Genomic DNA, 17,172 nt, shown 5'->3' on the forward strand with positions numbered 1-17,172 from the left:
TTCCAAACTTGGAGAAAAGATCTCCAGAGGTGAGGTGAGCATTTGATGAAAGGTCATAGACCTAAAACCTAAAGGGCGGCACAGTGGCGCAGTGGTTAACATCACAGCTCCAGCGACCCGGGTTCAATTCTGGGTACTGACTGTGTGGAGTTTGCAAGTTCTTCCTGTGACCGCGTGGGTTTTCTCCGGGTGCTCCAGTTTCCTCACACAGCCAAAGACTTGCAGGTTGATAGGTAAATTGGCCATTATAAATTGCCCCTAGTATAGGTAGGTGGTAGGGGAATATAGGGACAGGTGGGGATGTAGTAGGAATATGGGATTAGTGTAGGATTAGTATAAATGGGTGGTTGATGGTCGGCACAGACTCGGTGGGCCGAAGAGCCTGTTTCAGTGCTGTATCTGTAAATAAATAAACAAATAAATACAATGTTAATTCTGCTTCTCTCCCCACAGTTGCTGCTTGACCTGCTGTGTATTTCCACCACTTTCTGTTTTATTTCAGATTTCCAGCATCTGCAGTATCTTGCTTTTATTTTATTTGAGTCATCGTAAATGGTTGCTTTTTAGAGTGCAGGATGTAGACAGTGGTGTTCCCCAAGGGTCAGTGCTGGAACCACTGCTTTTTTTTGCTATATATAAATGACTTGAATCTTGGAATACAGAGTAGAATCTCAAAATTTGCCAATGACACCAAACTTCGAGGTGTGGCAAACTGTGAGGATGATATGAACCATCTGCAACAGGACATAGATAGATTAGCAGAATGGGCAGACAGGTAACAGATGGAATTTAATACTGACAAGTGTGAGGTGATGCATTTTGGCAGAAGGAATAAGGAGAGGCAATATATACTTAATGGTACAGTTCCAAAGATTGTGCAGGAACAGAAGGACATGGGGGTGCATCTGCATCGACCTTTGAAGGTGGCAGGACATATTGAGAGAGTGGTTAGTGAAGCATATGGGATCTTGTGCTTCATAAATAGAGGCATTGAGTACAAAAGCAGGAAAGTTACGCTGAACATTTATAAAGCTCTGGTTAGCCTCCAACTGGAGTATTGCATCCAGTTCTGGTCACCACACTTCAGGAAGGATCTGAGCGTCCTTGAGAGAGTGCAGAGGAGATTTACCAGAATGGTTTCAGGGACAGGGGATTTTATTATAAGGTTAGGTGAGAAAAACTGGTTTTGTTCTCCTTAGAACAAAGGAGATTGAGGGGAGATTTAATAGAAATGTACAATATTATGACAGGCTTAGATAAGTTAGATAAGTCCGAGTGTATCAAGCCTGTGTCCTCAGTACCTTGCTCTACGGCAGCGAGGCCTGGACAACTATTGTCAGCCAAGAGCGACATCTCAATTCATTCCAACTTCGCTGCCTTCAGAGAATCCTTGGCATCAGGTGGCAGGACCATATCTCCAACACAGAAGTCCTCGAGGTGGCCAACATCCCCAGCATATACACACTACTGAGCCAACGGCGCTTGAGATGGGTTGGCCATGTGAGTCACATGGAAGATGGCAGGATCCCCAAGGACACATTGTACAGCGAGCTCGCCACTGGTATCAGACCCACCGGCCGTCCTTGTCTCCGCTTTAAAGACGTTTGCAAACGTGACATGAAGTCCTGTGACATTGATCACAAGTCGTGGGAATCAGTTGCCAGCGATCTCCAGAGCTGGTGGGCAGCCATAAAGGCGGGGCTAAAGTGTGGCGATTCGAAGAGACTTAGCAGTTGGCAGGAAAAAAGACAGAAGTGCAAGGGGAGAGCCAACTGTGTAACAGCCCCGACGAACAATTTTATCTGCAGCACCTGTGGAAGAGTCTGTCACTCTAGAATTGGCCTTTATAGCCACTCCAGGCGCTGCTTCACAAACCACTGACCACCTCCAGGTGCTTACCCATTGTCTCTCGAGATAAGGAGGCCAAAGAAGAAGAGGAAGATAAGTTAGCCAAGGAAAATCGGTTCGTATTAACTGATGATATAAGGACAAGGGGACACAGATTGAAGGTTTTGGGCAAGAGATGAAGGGGGAATATGAGGAAGAACTTTTTTACACAGTGGGTGGTAATGACCTGGAACTGGTTGTCCACAAGGGTGGCGGAAGCAGAGACAATAAATGACTTCAAAAGGAAATTGAATGGCCACTTGAAAGAGATAGTCTTGCAGAGTTATGGGAATCAAGTGATGAAGTTGGACTGGCTGAATAGCTCCGTGGAGAGATGGAATAGCCTTCTTCTGTGCCTTAAATGACTCAATTTTGCGATAAGCAGTCGAAGTAGGCACGTCGGGATGTCAATCAGAAGGCAATCAAGAACATTCTAAGATTGGGAGCTGCTTGTAAATCCTCAACGCCTACCATTTTGGAAATGCCAGGTTATCAACATCAGAAATGGCATCAGCACACAATGACTGGGTTTCCTTCTGTTGTTTATGTTTGATGATTGAACTGTGAAAGATTGCTGACAGATGCAAGGCTTTTATATTTATTTAGATATCTTGTGCTGTTCACTGTAAGACAGAGATTAACTTGTTTGAAAGAGGCTGTAATTATGGGGTAGAATGGAAATGCCGTTGAAAGGATTTCGAAAGATGTTTGCAAGAGCTTTGCTCAAGGCACTGAATTAAATGTTTTTGATGGATTCCTGAAATTAAATAAACAAAATATGTTCCTTGCCTATTGTATAAATATAAAGAAGTAATTTTGTTTCCTCACCGAAAGAGTCATGTGAATAATTTGTGACTATAACACTCGCTGTGTGATATAATTGAATATAGTTACTTACATCAATGTTCCTATTAACGTTACATCTGTTCATGCTTTACACTGTTTTTATGCAAATCCTGATTTCACATGTCTGTGCTCAGTTCTAATAGCTTTTATTGCTGTCTATGTTCAGGCCTTTTCCATCCTGGACAGCAATGCAGGGACGGAATTTGCAAATCCCAGCATTGCTAATCTTCCTGTCTATTGTGAAAACAAAGCTGGTGTGTTTTGCACCTCCTAGATCTAAAGTGTGATATTGTTCATTAGGCTCAAAGAAAAAGGCCTTGAGATTGTGACGAAAACCACACCTGCCAAATGGAAACATATTAATTTCGGCATATGAACTACTATTTGAACCTTTACTGGACATTAAATATAACTTGTCTAAAAGGACCAGAGAGCAGTGGCTGAAAACATGGCTGCACATTTGCATTCTGAGAGACAATAGGAGTGCTCCCTGATTCAATTAGCCTGTTGGGTTTTGTCAATTGTGGTGATCAAAAGACATTGAAAGGCATTGTCTGTAAGAGCCAGCATTTCACCGCCAACACCACCCCCCCCCCCGCCCCCCACCCCCGCCGCCCCCCTACCCACCCCCGAATATGTCCAGTAAGCTCTGAAAAATCAACAATCCTCATAGGCGATGCAGTTTCAAACAAAGGGCTAGTTGCATGACTGACCTGGGAATTGATTGAATTGTACTCACAGAAAAGTTTTGGGCACTGCTTTTGAAGACCAAAGAGAAGCAAGGTCTCTCTCTCTCTCTCTCTCTCACACACACACATAAAGTTCCAGGGACCCATGGTAGTAACGTAAGCCTCAAGACAGAAGACCCCTGCAGCCTTCTGGTACCAATGAAACAAGCCTGAAAGTATGCACTGGGCCCCAACAAGAACTGTAAGACTTAACTCCAATCAAGATCGTTACAACCAAACCAACAACAGTAACTGAATTCCATCTGCTACTTCAAACCTTCCCCTCTTTAATTCTTTCTCCTCCTCTGTATCTATTTGTGTGTGTGTTTATCACGTATGCATGCTAGCGTAATTGTGTCGTGCATTCTTAGTAGTTTTAACTGAGTTAGAGATTTAAGGTTAATAAACTTACAACTTTCTTGTTTAAACCTGAGAAAACCTGTCTGAATGATTTCTTTACAATTACAATTAGAGAGCAGTGAGCAAGGACTCACTGAGGTGAAGCTAAAAACACTGTGTTTTAAAAGTTAAACCCTGTGACGGCCAAACCAGAAAAGGGCCGAGGGGGATCCCTAGCCCCCTTCCTCAGCTGGGTTGTAACAAGATCATTGTGAGTTGGATTGCACAGTTTGCTTTCAAACCGAAACTGTATATTCTCGGAGTTTTGTCCACAGAATGCTCAAACAAAGTCACACTGATTCATTCTGAGAGTCTGTTATTTTGTTGAAATTTTAATTTAGCTGACAGAGTGATAGCTCTGGGGAGCCCCATGAACTCAAAGTCCCAGGCTTGTTAGCAAAATTAAGATTTCTGATGAAGAACAATGACAATATTTCAAACATGCAAATTCTACCTCTATAGGTAAATCTATTATGTTCAGGTATTTTTTTAATGTCATTACTATATAAGAAACTTCTACTGTCGTGGTCCTGTAGTTTTTTTTTCCCGGGATATGCGATGTACCTTTAAGGCTTGCAAAGTATCAGTACTGCTTCAAGAACCAGCAGGCCTCCAGAGTTACCAAGAAGGTGCATTTTCGGTTGCCATTGGATACAACCATTTGGAGACTGCGATTTGAAGGGTGCATTCTCGTTACCATGGATACAGCCACTGGGATTGAGCATCATGCGATACATTTGTTACAATTCAATTTTGAACTGGCTTTTAGTTGAAGACAGTTTGTTCTAAGAGAACACAGACAAACAGACAGCTGGTGTTAGCATCTGAAAAAAGAGCTCTCAACCATTTAAACTGAAGGAAGAGAATTTTAGTCTGTTTAGTTATTATTTCTCAAAATTCGAAAAAAAAGTTCAAGCCAAAACAGAGATCTCTGGTAATTTAAACTGAAGGAAGGGAAGTTAGTCTGTGACAATCTTTTATCCCTCAAAAACTCTTAAGTCAGATTGATTCTATTGAAAGTGTTTGCAAGTCGTTAATTGTTGAGATTCTCTGGAGAAGGAAAGCATCACTTACTGCTAGAGTTAGACTACGGACTGTTCTACTGTGGAAGAACCTTTTTTTCCCCATCGGACGGCTGTTTGGACTTCAAGCAACTGTAAATTTGCAATGACTCTAATTTTTTCTATTTTAAATGTTGTTTATATCTTCATCGTGTTTAAGAATTTAGTTTTTCTAATTAAACAGTTAATTTGTTGATTTAAAGACACCTGGTTTGGTTAGCCTCATTCAGGGGTTAATAGATGGTACAATTTGGCTGGGTCTTTCTTTAATTTGGAAAGTTTTAAATGATATGTTCGGCAATCTGTGGAGTGACGGGATTGAATTAACAGTGCGTTTCTCCCACCACAATCAGAATCGTATATTTTGATTGGGGACTTTGACTGGAGCCGTCAGTTGTAACACTACCCTCAGCTAAGTGAGAAAACAAAATAGTGGCCAAAAAATTTTGGAATAATTTCATTGGTTTCCCTTCCTGGCTGTTGATCAACATTTGCTGGTTGAAGTTTCCAAATTGGCAGCCTCTGACCTTCATAACTGGTAGTTTTTGTTCCCACTTGCTGTATGTATCTGTTCAGTTACACCTTATCAATATTTTATGAAAGTGAAATTTGAGCTAATCAGGTGTGTATGCTTTTAAGGCTACAAGATTTGAAATCTGGCACTTTGTTGTGTGGCAGGTATGCGCTGGATGTAAAACCTTTAAGATAAATAGATATTTGGTTTGCCTATTGTTCTATACCAGAAAGGCAGTTGGTGAAGGATAGAACAGGAGCCAATCTTTACATGCTTTTATATTTATTTACAGAATGACACATTGCAAGCATACACTTCCTAACCCTAACAACAATAGTTTTAGCCTGTGTCTATTTATAGGGCTCAAGTGAATCCCTAGTTAATATCCACCACCTGCATACAGAATCACAGAATCATTACAGCACAGAAGGAGGCCATTCGGCCCATCGTGTCCGCACTGGCTCTATGAAAAAGCAACTCCCTCAGTTCCATTCCCCTGCCTTCTCCCCATAACTCTGCACATTCTTCCTTTTCATATAACTGTCTAATTCCCTTTCGAATGCTTCAGTTGAACAATTAAACACAATTAATTTTCAAGGGCAATTAGGAATAGGCAACAAACCTTGCCAGTGATCCTCAAATCCCATGAACGAAAAAATAATTGAACATTAAATGCAAATTGAATAAAATAATAGCTATAATACTGAAACTTTAAGCTTCTTTTTTAAGAAGATTGGCACAGTGGATTAAAACTGTGGCCTTTCACCTTTGTGACCTAGTCTCAAAACCCATCCGCAATATTACGATTGAAGATTTTTTTTCTCTCTCTCTGTGCAAGAATCATTGATGAAATTAGTTTGGGCACTCTTAACAAAATTTGTGAGCATTGTTCCTACTAGGTAAAACTGTCTCTGACGCAAGGTCATTGCCTGAAACGTTAACTCGGTTTCTCTCTCCACAGTTACTGGCAGACCTGCTGAGTATTTCCAGCATTCTCTGTTTTTAAAACTATTATCTGGTATGAGAAGGTGCTATTTGATAGTACTGCCCAAAAATTTCAGAAGAGTCATTTGTTTGGGGAATGGAAATGTCACAGTGGTGCAGTAGGATTGTTCATCTCAGGGTTAGGGTTTGTTGTTGGATTTTGTAGCGCATATTTGTCATGTCAGATATAACATGGCTTAGATACAAGTTAATGTTTGATGTTGACAATGGGTGAAAAAATATTGAAGGAAGAAATCCAATCACTGGCACCAACACCCTTCACCTTGATGGAGGCGAAAGTCATCAACTAAAAGGCTTGAAATAAAATAAAAGTGATTGCTTCCTGAGCAAACTTCACTTTCTGGATACGGTAGGTCACAGAGTAGCTTCCAGCTAAACTAACTGCAATGATGAAATACTGGTCTTTCAATTGGAGCACCACAGTTTTGAGTTTGACTTTTACCAGGCTCCTGTCATTTGAAACAGATTCATAGAGTCATAGAGTTATACAGCACAGAAACAGGCCCTTCAACCCATTGTGTCTGTGCCGGCCATCAAGCATCTAATTATTCTAATCCCATTTTCCAGCACTTGGCCCGTAGCCTTGTATGCTATGGCGTTTCAAGTGCTCATCTAAATACTTAAATGTTGTGAGGGTTCCTGCCTCTACCACCTCTTCAGGCAGTGCGTTCCAGATTCCAACCAGGGCTGCAGAAATGTGAGATTTATTCTTTTTGGCCAGCTTTTCAATTTTAAAGATAAAGTGATGCAATAAATAATCTTTTAAAGGAAAGAAAATTAATCAGAGTAAAATGTAAGCATTAGTGACAAGGCTTATTGTTTTCTATCCACGAATGCACTTGTGACTAAGGTTGTTGATTTGAATAGTTATTGTAATTACAGGTATTTTGCTGAAGGAATCCAACTGGATAAAGATTGAATGCTCTGATAACTCAACCAAACTAACTCTCACTCACATCCATAAGGAAGATGAGGGCCTCTATACCATGTGTCTTCTAACATGGACTGGTTATAAAGAGCACAGTGGATACGTGTTTGTTAGAGGTATGAAAGAAGTGCAACAAATAGTTACACCTTCATACTCATAAAGATTTTAATGTTTCTCTTAAAGAGGGAAATCTATCCTGCTTCAAAGTGGTGCTTTTATAGTTTATCATATGTGGAGTTTTGTGGAACACTGTTCTTGTTGCTTTGCACTTTCTGTCACCATTTGTGATGCAATTACATTTCCTGCAAGCAAGCCATTTTGTTTAGGTGATTTTGTAGTGTCTGGCTTGTGCAATATTACTGTGGGATATAGATCTCCACAGCACTTTAGTGAATTCAATGACAGTTCTGATGATTGATTGGTCATCTTTTTGGGTTGTGATTCCAGGTTCTTATACAAATAGGAATGTGTGAAGTTACATTGAAATTGAAATGAATTGATACAAATCAGTATGGAGATGAACAGAGCAAATGCCAGTCTAGATGATGTAGAGTACCTAAAGATAAAGTTAAAAGAAAAAACTGCGACAGAAGCTTAAAACAAAGAGTATCCGAGATAGAACAGGTAGATAAGGAATTGGCTGAAAGAGAGGATGTAGCAGGCAGTAGACAAGGGAGCAATGTCAGGCTGGGGGATATACTCACTGGAGAGATCTGATGAATGGTGCTGAAGCCTCTCATGTTTCTGGTCCAAATAAAGGAGCTGATTTCAGAAACACACTTTAACTTAATGACATGCACAGATGATATTGGTGATATATTGACGATAGTGGTGCAATGTGGCTTTGGGGGAGAGCTGTTAGATCTGATGAAGCAGCCCAGGAGGACAGAATAATCTGGACAACCTTTGCAAACAGACTAAACTATGTCATGTGAAACTTAACACAGATATATATATATATATAGATATATTATATGTATAAGTGAACTACCTAGAGAGAAACTGATTAACATCAGGCAGGGACAGTCGATTCTATAATGACACTGACAAACCATTGCAGATTAGCAATGAACAAGGCAAACAGATTCTGAAGTCACAATGTTAATTCTGCAGAGTTCTCTAGTTAGGACACACATTGAATACTGAATTTATTTTTGATCAACAAAGCATAGGGGAAGCAGCTAAATTTCGAAATGATAGATACAACGGTGATGACAGTGATCCCTGATGTCAGTGGACTGAGTTATGAGGAGAGGCCTTGAAAGGAAGCATGTGAAGTATATAAGTTAGAAAGGAGAGTAGAAAATGTTAATGCTGAGCATTATTATAAGTTATATCAATGACTGATATTAGTTTTCATTTATTCACACAAAGCTTGATTAATACCATAGAACGGTCTTTCATTTTCAACTTGAGTCAATCAAGAGACAGAATGCTGTGATGAGAGGACAGGAATGGACTGTAGACTTCTCTGGAAGGATTAGTTAGATGGAGCGAATATCCTTCCTTCTCTGTACCTATCTTTGGAATCTAACAAGTGCTTATTTTATAGAAGTATGTCAGCTAAAAGGTCCCATGAGGTGTTCGGTATCAAAGATGATTGTTTTCACTGTCTAGATAAATCCTTTCTGTTCTTTATCTATATATTTATTGATAATGAATTAGTGCACAATGTCACATTCGTCCTCCTACAGATGCTCCGGCTGCAGAAGCAGGAGCTGCTGGCACACCACTGGATGTGGAATGTCATGATGTTCACAAAGATTATGTGTTTATTACCTGGAAACCGCCGAGTGCTGATGGAGGGAGTCCAGTGATTGGTTATTTCATTGACAGGTTGGTAATGGTAATTTGTGACGGTTCACTTTCCTGAAGAATACTTCATCAAACAGCAGTGAGTATGGTCCTACTTACCCTAATCAACAGCAAAATTGTGGAAAATCCAGAGGGAGACCAGATTTGCAAATAATGCCCTCAATGACTGCTCAATTCCAGGCAATCAAAAGCTCTGCTGCCAGTAATAACAGGCAGCTGCCAATGCCAAACACTATACTGTATCTAATATAATAAAAGCAAAATACTGCGGATGCTGGAAATCTGAAATAAAAACAAGAAATGCTGGAACCACTCAGCAGGTCTGGCAGCATCTGTGAAAAGAGAAGCAGAGTTAACGTTTCGGATCAGTGACCCTTCTTCGGAACTATACTGTATCTGCTGTTCTAGATGATTGGCAGACTGCCAGCATTTGCCAATCACCAGTGTTGGAATGCTTGCAGTGATGGGGATTGTAGATGCCTAAAGTTGGCACACAATGAGGCATATTAGTACTGTGAATATAACATTTTCTCTTTGATAATTTATCTTGATGGATCAAAGCCTATTTTAGCTCCAGAAATATTCATAAAACATCAAGCCAAAGCAGTATCTGTGTTTACTGTGGATTGGGAGACTGCAACACAAAACTTAAACAGTTTGATAATGCTGATATCTCACAATCTCACTCACATAGATGATATGGATAGAGGGGTGTGAATGGAAAGGTTGCACTGTGCCTTTTTAATACCCATGGTATTATTCCTTACACAAAATTGTTTGCTGCTGTCAATGTGTAAAATTAGGGACTGCCCCATTTGCTTTCCCTATTTCACCTGGATGGGAAAACGCATGCAGTAATTTATATGATTTTTTAAATTATTCATTGTGTGAATGACAAAATCCCAGATCATTTGTGAATAGCCTTCTTTATCAAACTTAAATAATTTGATTGAACATGAAGGAGTCATGGAGATTAACTTGTGGTTTCTTGGTAAAGTATATATGTTTTCTGATATATGATTCTAGGTGTGAGGTAGGAAGTGATAAATGGACTCAGTGCAATGACGTTCCTGAGAAATTGTGTAAGTTTCCTGTTGTGGGACTATCCGAAAACCAAACATATCAGTTCCGTGTTCGAGCAGTCAACACCGCAGGGATCAGCAGGCCTTCACGGATCTCTGAACCAGTGACCACAATCGATCCTACAGCTGCAGCCAGAATAACAAGTATGCATCATCTGTGGAAGCAAATTGTTCATTTTAATCAGTCTTGTTTGAATGTTTGACCAAAAATGAATATCTTGAAAGAATTGAGTGATCTTACATCAGCACACTGGTGTAACACCAATTACATTAAAAATAGTCAATGAGTTGCAACATTTCATCTCAAGATGCATTGAAATGCTTATGTTAGGCTTTGTTTCACTTCACAGTCTACTAGAGATGCTTATTCCTGCCATCACCCTTATAATTACTGAGCTGCAACTGGCTATAAACCAGCATTCCAAACTCACGACCTCTACTACCTAGAAAGACAAGGGAAGCAGGCATATGGGAACACCGCCACCTCTAAATCACATACCATGCTGACTTGAAACTACATCACCGCTCCTTCACTCTCGCTGGGTCAAAATCTTGGACCTCAATCCCTAACAGCACTATGGGAGTACCTACACGAAAAGGATTGCAATGGTTCAAGAAGGCTGCTCACCACCATCTGCTCAAGGGCAATTAGGGGTGAGCAGTAAATGCTGGCCTAGTCAGCGATGCTCACATCCCTGGAATGAGCAAAAGAAAACTCCCCTTAATTGTTCCCATTGCTGCCTCCTTCGCAGGATGCAACGAATCAAATCTTGTGGTCTTTAGAGAACTTCCTCTCAACCACTGAGATTTAAATCAGGTCATGGAATAGATATAGGGGCAAAGTCAGTACTATGAATGAGTGATGCCAACACATAACTCTCCAAGCTGCTGAGAAGGGAATTGCCGTCCATCTGAGAAAGGAGCATCTTTACCTGTTCAAAAGGAACTTAGAGACTGGTGGAAGGAAAGGCACTTCATTCCCCACCTCCTGTGATGGCAACATCAGGAACTGGTGGCTGAACCCCACCCCCTTCCAGTTCCAGCAAGATAATATTGTTGCACTCCTCCCTCCTTCAATTCCATGGAACCATATGTCAACATGAGTCTTCAGGGGAGGAAACTGGGGAAAGAAAGTCAACAGCAGTGACAGTAGGAATATTATTAATGTATCACAGGTTGAACAGATAGTTTCTATCTCATCCACATGTTTAAATCTCTTTGTGGACTCACCCCTACTTTTTCTGTAACCTCCTCCAGTCCATAAATCTTGAACTCACATTGTTCTCACTCTGGCCTTTTGTACATCTCCTACTTTCGTCCCACCTTTGGTGGTGGTGCTTGCACCTGTCTTGGAACGACACTCTAGAACTCCCTTCCTTAACCCCTAAACCTCTCCACTTATCTCTCCTGCTTTAAGCTCTCCTTAAAACCCATCTCTTTGTCATTCTTTGTCCATTTTTGTTTGATTATGCCTTTGTGAAGTGCCTTTGAACATCTTTTCAACATTAAAGGTGTTATTTAAATACAAATTGATGTTAATATGGAGCAATTTGTACTTATATGGCCATGTTAATTATTTATTGCTTTTAAGAATCAGAGAATGACTGACTCTCAGTTGACTCTAATTGTCAACTCTGGTAGCTTTAATGCTGGAGCACTGGCTTCTCCATGGAAAGGCTCAGTACGAATCACTATTCATGCTTTCATATATAGTTCAATTCAATCAGTCTCCCTGCATTATCTGGAGAGAATGGTAAAACTATCTCTGAATGAAATTGCTACATGGCTCAGCACACCAGCTGCCTTTTTTAAAAGTAAGAATTAAGAGTAAAGGATGAACTGAAGCTTCAGAGATCATGTGCAAAGTTTTAATAACAGTCTCATTTATCTAACACATTTGATACAAGTGGAGTTATCAAGCAGATTTTACATAGGAACTTGGTGGATTTTATGAGTTTGTACTACTGCCTCACAGCTTTGAGTGGCAGGATTGCATTTGGGAATTCATGTGTAGAAACATGAGTTTAAGGATCTTCCATCCATTAATTCTGCTATGTACCTGTGAATCTGAAAAGTCTGTGTAATGAATGAGTAATTTACACTTGCATCTTAAGTGTAAGAAGATATCATGACAACTAGAGCGACTTAACTAGGTGAACAAAGAATACTGAGACTAAAGGACCAAGCAGTAACTGCCTAATATTCCCAGGGTAACATAATTAATGTAATACCTTCACTGCTGAAGTTTGGCTACTACTTTCTAAATAGTTAAAATATCATGGATCTAAAAGAGTGTATTATTTTAAGGTCAGAGCAAATACACTTTCAGAGAATGCTTTCAAATCTCTTTTAAAATATTAATAGGTACCTCATCTTGAAATAATAATGTGTGCAGTTTTTTTTCTGTTATTGTGGTCTATGGCTCTCAGTGATGATTTACTGTTGATTTTGAATTGGCATAATGATAAAAATGCAAGTAGTTTATTTTTATTTCATATCTGCAGATATCCAGACAGATAAAGGCAAGATTGTGATTACTAAAGATGAGCTTGAAGGTAATTTTGAATTACTGAATCAAAGGAATTCAAAGGTTATTGGAGTAGATTTTCATCTTCACTGCCTGGACTGTAAGGTGGCAGCAGGGTCACAGACCTTTGTAAAACCCTCCAGATTCCATTAAATCAATGGAATGATTTTTCCGATGAGATTTTAAAATGAGATCTGTTTGCCTTCTCAGCTGCATGTAAAAGAACCCATGACACTATTTTGAAGAAGACGAGGTAAGTTATCCCTGATTACCCCTCAATCAACATCCCAAAAAAATAGATTATCTGGTGATTATTACATTGCTGTTTGTGGGAGCTTGCTGTACACAAATTGGCTGCTGTGTTTCCTACATTATTACAACAGTGACTGCACTTTAAATATACTTCATTGCCTACAAAACACTTTGGGGTATCCTGAAGTTGTAAAAGGCGCTATATAAATGTAAGTCTTTCTTTATGAAGATCAGGCTGGGAAGTCTATCAGTTTACCACCTGACCCTATGAGCTTTTCAGATTTGTTTTTATTCTGCTTTGCAAGGATATCATAAATTGATTGCTATGTTGAGCACACAAGACAGAAAATTTGAAAGTAAACCACGTGGTGATGTTGGACTAACAAGAGCTACAGAACTGAGGCACATAGAATTTATTTTCATAAGCTATTTATTGAATCAGAGCATGATGCAGCACAGAAAGAGGCCATTTGGCCCATTGTACCTGTGCTGCCTCTCTGGTAGAGCTATTCAATTAGTCTCAACTCCCCTGCTCTTTCCCCATTGCTCTCCAATTCTTATCCCTTCAAGTATTTATCCAATTCCATTTTGAAAGATACTATTGAATCAGCTTTCTCTCCATCAAAGGTAACCTTCATACAACCTGCTGAGTTAAGGCTTTTGATGGAGTGTTGGGACACGACTTGTGCCTCCGATTCCTCAAATGAGGTGAAGATTTCCTCTGTGTGTTTGTTCAGTGCAGGAATATGGGAAGCTCTCTCTTTATAAATGTGTTTATGATTTAGCTGTGTCTATCGGGCAGAGGAACCCCATGTTGAGTTTCTAATTTCATCCACCTATCAGAGGATGATGGCATTCCGCAGAGGAGAGAAGATCAGAATTCAGCACAGCTTGAGGAAATGGCCTGTGCAACTCCTCGCATCAGGTCCAGTATTTGGAACTCTTGACCAAAATATGCAGGTAGAATTAGGAATACATAAAGAGCAGAGAAAATGACTAAAAGTGGGTAAAGATGGGGTTCAAAAAAGGTAAACAAAGGAAATCCAGTCATTGGAGTTTTGTAGTTTTGAAAGTTGGAGTTCAAACGTCCTAAAGTGTTGATGTTGACTTTGTCTTTTCCAGGAGATATCCGCATCCCGCTTCCTCCAACTAATATTCACGTTACTGAAATTGGACAAACATATGCTGCCCTCTGCTGGAATGAACCATGCCCTCGTGGCAGAGAACCACTGATGTACTATGTGGAAAAGGTGAAAAGAGAAATGTGCAAATAACAGTGATGTAATGCAGAAGCAAAGTTCTAGTTACACTCTTCTTGTGGACAAAAGACTAATACATCATTAAAAGCATTCAACCTGACTACTGTTGACTTTATTACAGTAGATTGGGGGACTAACATAGTTTGTAAATTATATCTTGTGCTGCTGTAGACCGAAAGGCAGGGGTTTTGGATTAGAACAAATAAAAACTAGTTAACAAACTCCAAGTGCAATACCACCTAATAGAAAGCTCATTGACCACATCTAATTTGTAGCTTCCAATAACTGAACTGCATTCTTAAACTAAAATTGGATCAAGATACCATTGGGTAAAACAGACTTTGCATTTACTACTGCAGAGATTTATGAACCTAAAGCGACCAAATGTGAGTTTGTCTAATTTATGTTGGACCCATTTGAGCTAACCTCTTGAATATTAGAATTGGTCTTTTAAAACCAATAGAAATAGAAGGAAAAAAAGTATGAATATTTGATCATCTGATCACTGTTTTGCATATTTCACCAATGTGCTGGGTGTTGGAAAGTGACTGCTCTCGGAACTGGGAAACGCTAATTGTTACTGAAGACTTCTATAAATAGTCATCCTTCACTCATTGGCTTTTCAGTAAAGTCATAAATCCTTGAATTTTCATGTAAATATCTGTCTCCAAATTCACACTTAACCGGTATTTCAATTTTCTTTCCTTTCAGTCAGTAGCTGGAAGTGGTAGTTGGCAAAGAGCAAACCTACAAGTTCCTGTGAGCTGCCCGAGATTTGCTGTCACTGACTTAGTCAAAAAGAAGCTATATTGTTTCCGAGTCCGAGCTGTCAATAAATATGGGATCAGTGAACCATCCCAGCCTTCTGAAGCCATTTCACTTGGACAAACCCCAGGTAAAATCTTACACCTGCAAAGAGAGTATTGATTATTCCAACCAATCCAGATGCATATAAACCTGATCCAACTGCAATCCAGAGATGAAAGTTGATCTCAGACATGTTTATGCTATGGAAAACCTTCTGTGCATATCATCCAGTCATAACAGATAAATGTACTGTTTACTTAGTTACTCACATTGTAGTCATCACCAGGTAAATAAATACATGATTCCAGCAAATAAATATCTTATCCAAGCAATAAATTCAAATGACCAAGTTATTGTCCATTAATTACGATAATCTTTGATCCAGACATAATCCCGATTTAAGCATAAATTGCTCCTCGATATCTAGTTTTTATTAATTTGTTGAAAGAGTATAGTCAAATCACTTGCAAATTTATTAACAATCTGTTTGTCAGCCGAATGTGCAGTGAGGTGTGGTGCAGACTCACCTTTCTTCTCAACAGTTTATAAAAGTTTTAATCCAGCAATAATATTCAAATGTAACACTTTTTGAGGTCACGTTATTGCTTGTGAGTTTATTGATTGAACAGCCAAGCTGTAGACAAGAGGAAGGGCTTGTGTTTGTTCTCTGTTTTATGTTGAGTTGGCTGATCTCAGCTTTGGTGGTCATGGAGTTGCTGCAATTGATGTGTGTACAGTGTACAATTCATCATGAATGAAAACATTGGACGAGTGGGTCTGGATATCAAACAGGGATCCATACTGCCAGATCTCTGCGATTTTCACACCACATCACTCTTCCACCAATCTTTTAAACTGCCCTTCAGCAGCCTTTATTTAAATATTATAGTGCATTTAAATTAAAAATAGCATGATTTCCATTTAGCATTTAGGACAGGATCACACTGTGCACTTTGTATACTGATCTGGAGTGATATTGAAGGAATCTACCTGTCTCATGGAATCTGTGGTCTGCGGGATCCTGGGGAACATGTGTGAGCTGTCCTCTGATCAGATGGCTTGTCGAATGTTCAGTTAGGTGACCTGATCCTGATTGCAAGGATTGTTTCTTTTTTTGGAACAGACTGTGAGGTACTGGAACAGACTGTCCTAACAGAAATTGAAACAATAACTTCAGGTTCCTGGGGGAGCTAAAACTGGTTGGAACAGATAAAAAGGAGACAGAGCCATCCAAGCTCAGACGGCAGTAAGGTGCATTTTACCAGCAGGTTGAATAAAGTGAAGACTGGATCTGTTATTTAGAGGAACTGGTTAACCAGACCCAGCTATACAATGCACAGGGTTGTCAGTAAAGGGTACAGATAAAGGTAATACTAGTGGATCCACGCAATCAAGCCTATCGTGAACAGAACTGAGAAGATTCTGGAGAAGTGCACCATTTTTTTTGGTGAAGACTCAACCTGTGGAGTTCTGGATTAAAGGGGAACTGCTGTCTGTTGGGAATTGGAGGCTGTATCTTGGAAGACAGGATCTGGAGTCCTACCTGAGGAATTTCAGAGTTTTGAAGAGCAGCGTGACTAATTTGGTGGCATATGTGCTGAGTGGACATCCAAATAAACCCATGAGATCCATCTTTGTTGTATTTGATAGCGAATGTGTCATTTGTAATATCTTGACTGTGATTTGTCTGGTAACTTTTGTTTAATTTATGTTGATTTTGGTTTGATTGTTAAAGTAACAGTTATAAAAGTGAAATCTTGTCCATTTGCTTTTCTTATTGAGGTCATTTGGTAAATTTGATTCTTTTAGTTTGTTGGTCTCCACGGGGATCAAAACAACCTGTGAGGTTCAGCTCTTAAACTGGCAATGACCTTTTAACCATTTTATTTTAATTTTCAGTTTTACAGTATGTTTATAGTACTGGTTTTTATTAAGTTTTTTTAGCTTTTTTGCAAAGAGGTTATGCATGGGTTATTTAATTTTGTTTTTAGAAAAAAAATTTTAACAGTAAGGGATGTTTATGTGGGACCTAAAATAGTCTCCTTATTCTCTAGAAAGTTGT

The 17,172-nt window shown here is 39.5% G+C and overlaps 1 protein-coding gene across 1 annotated transcript in view; it reads left to right on the forward strand.

Annotated features, from left to right (window-relative positions):
* The window catches only part of myom3 (myomesin 3), a 163,500-nt gene that overhangs the window by 52,178 nt on the left and 94,150 nt on the right, over positions 1–17,172 (forward strand). Inside the window, exons 10-15 of the mRNA XM_068011058.1 lie at positions 7,323–7,484; positions 9,063–9,204; positions 10,210–10,409; positions 12,770–12,820; positions 14,167–14,204; positions 15,015–15,198. Coding sequence (XP_067867159.1) covers positions 7,323–7,484; positions 9,063–9,204; positions 10,210–10,409; positions 12,770–12,820; positions 14,167–14,204; positions 15,015–15,198 — 777 coding nt within the window. The remainder of the gene's footprint in view (positions 1–7,322; positions 7,485–9,062; positions 9,205–10,209; positions 10,410–12,769; positions 12,821–14,166; positions 14,205–15,014; positions 15,199–17,172) is intronic.

The sequence above is a fragment of the Heterodontus francisci genome, chromosome 31 (genome assembly GCF_036365525.1).
Source record: "Heterodontus francisci isolate sHetFra1 chromosome 31, sHetFra1.hap1, whole genome shotgun sequence".
NCBI lineage: Eukaryota > Metazoa > Chordata > Chondrichthyes > Heterodontiformes > Heterodontidae > Heterodontus > Heterodontus francisci.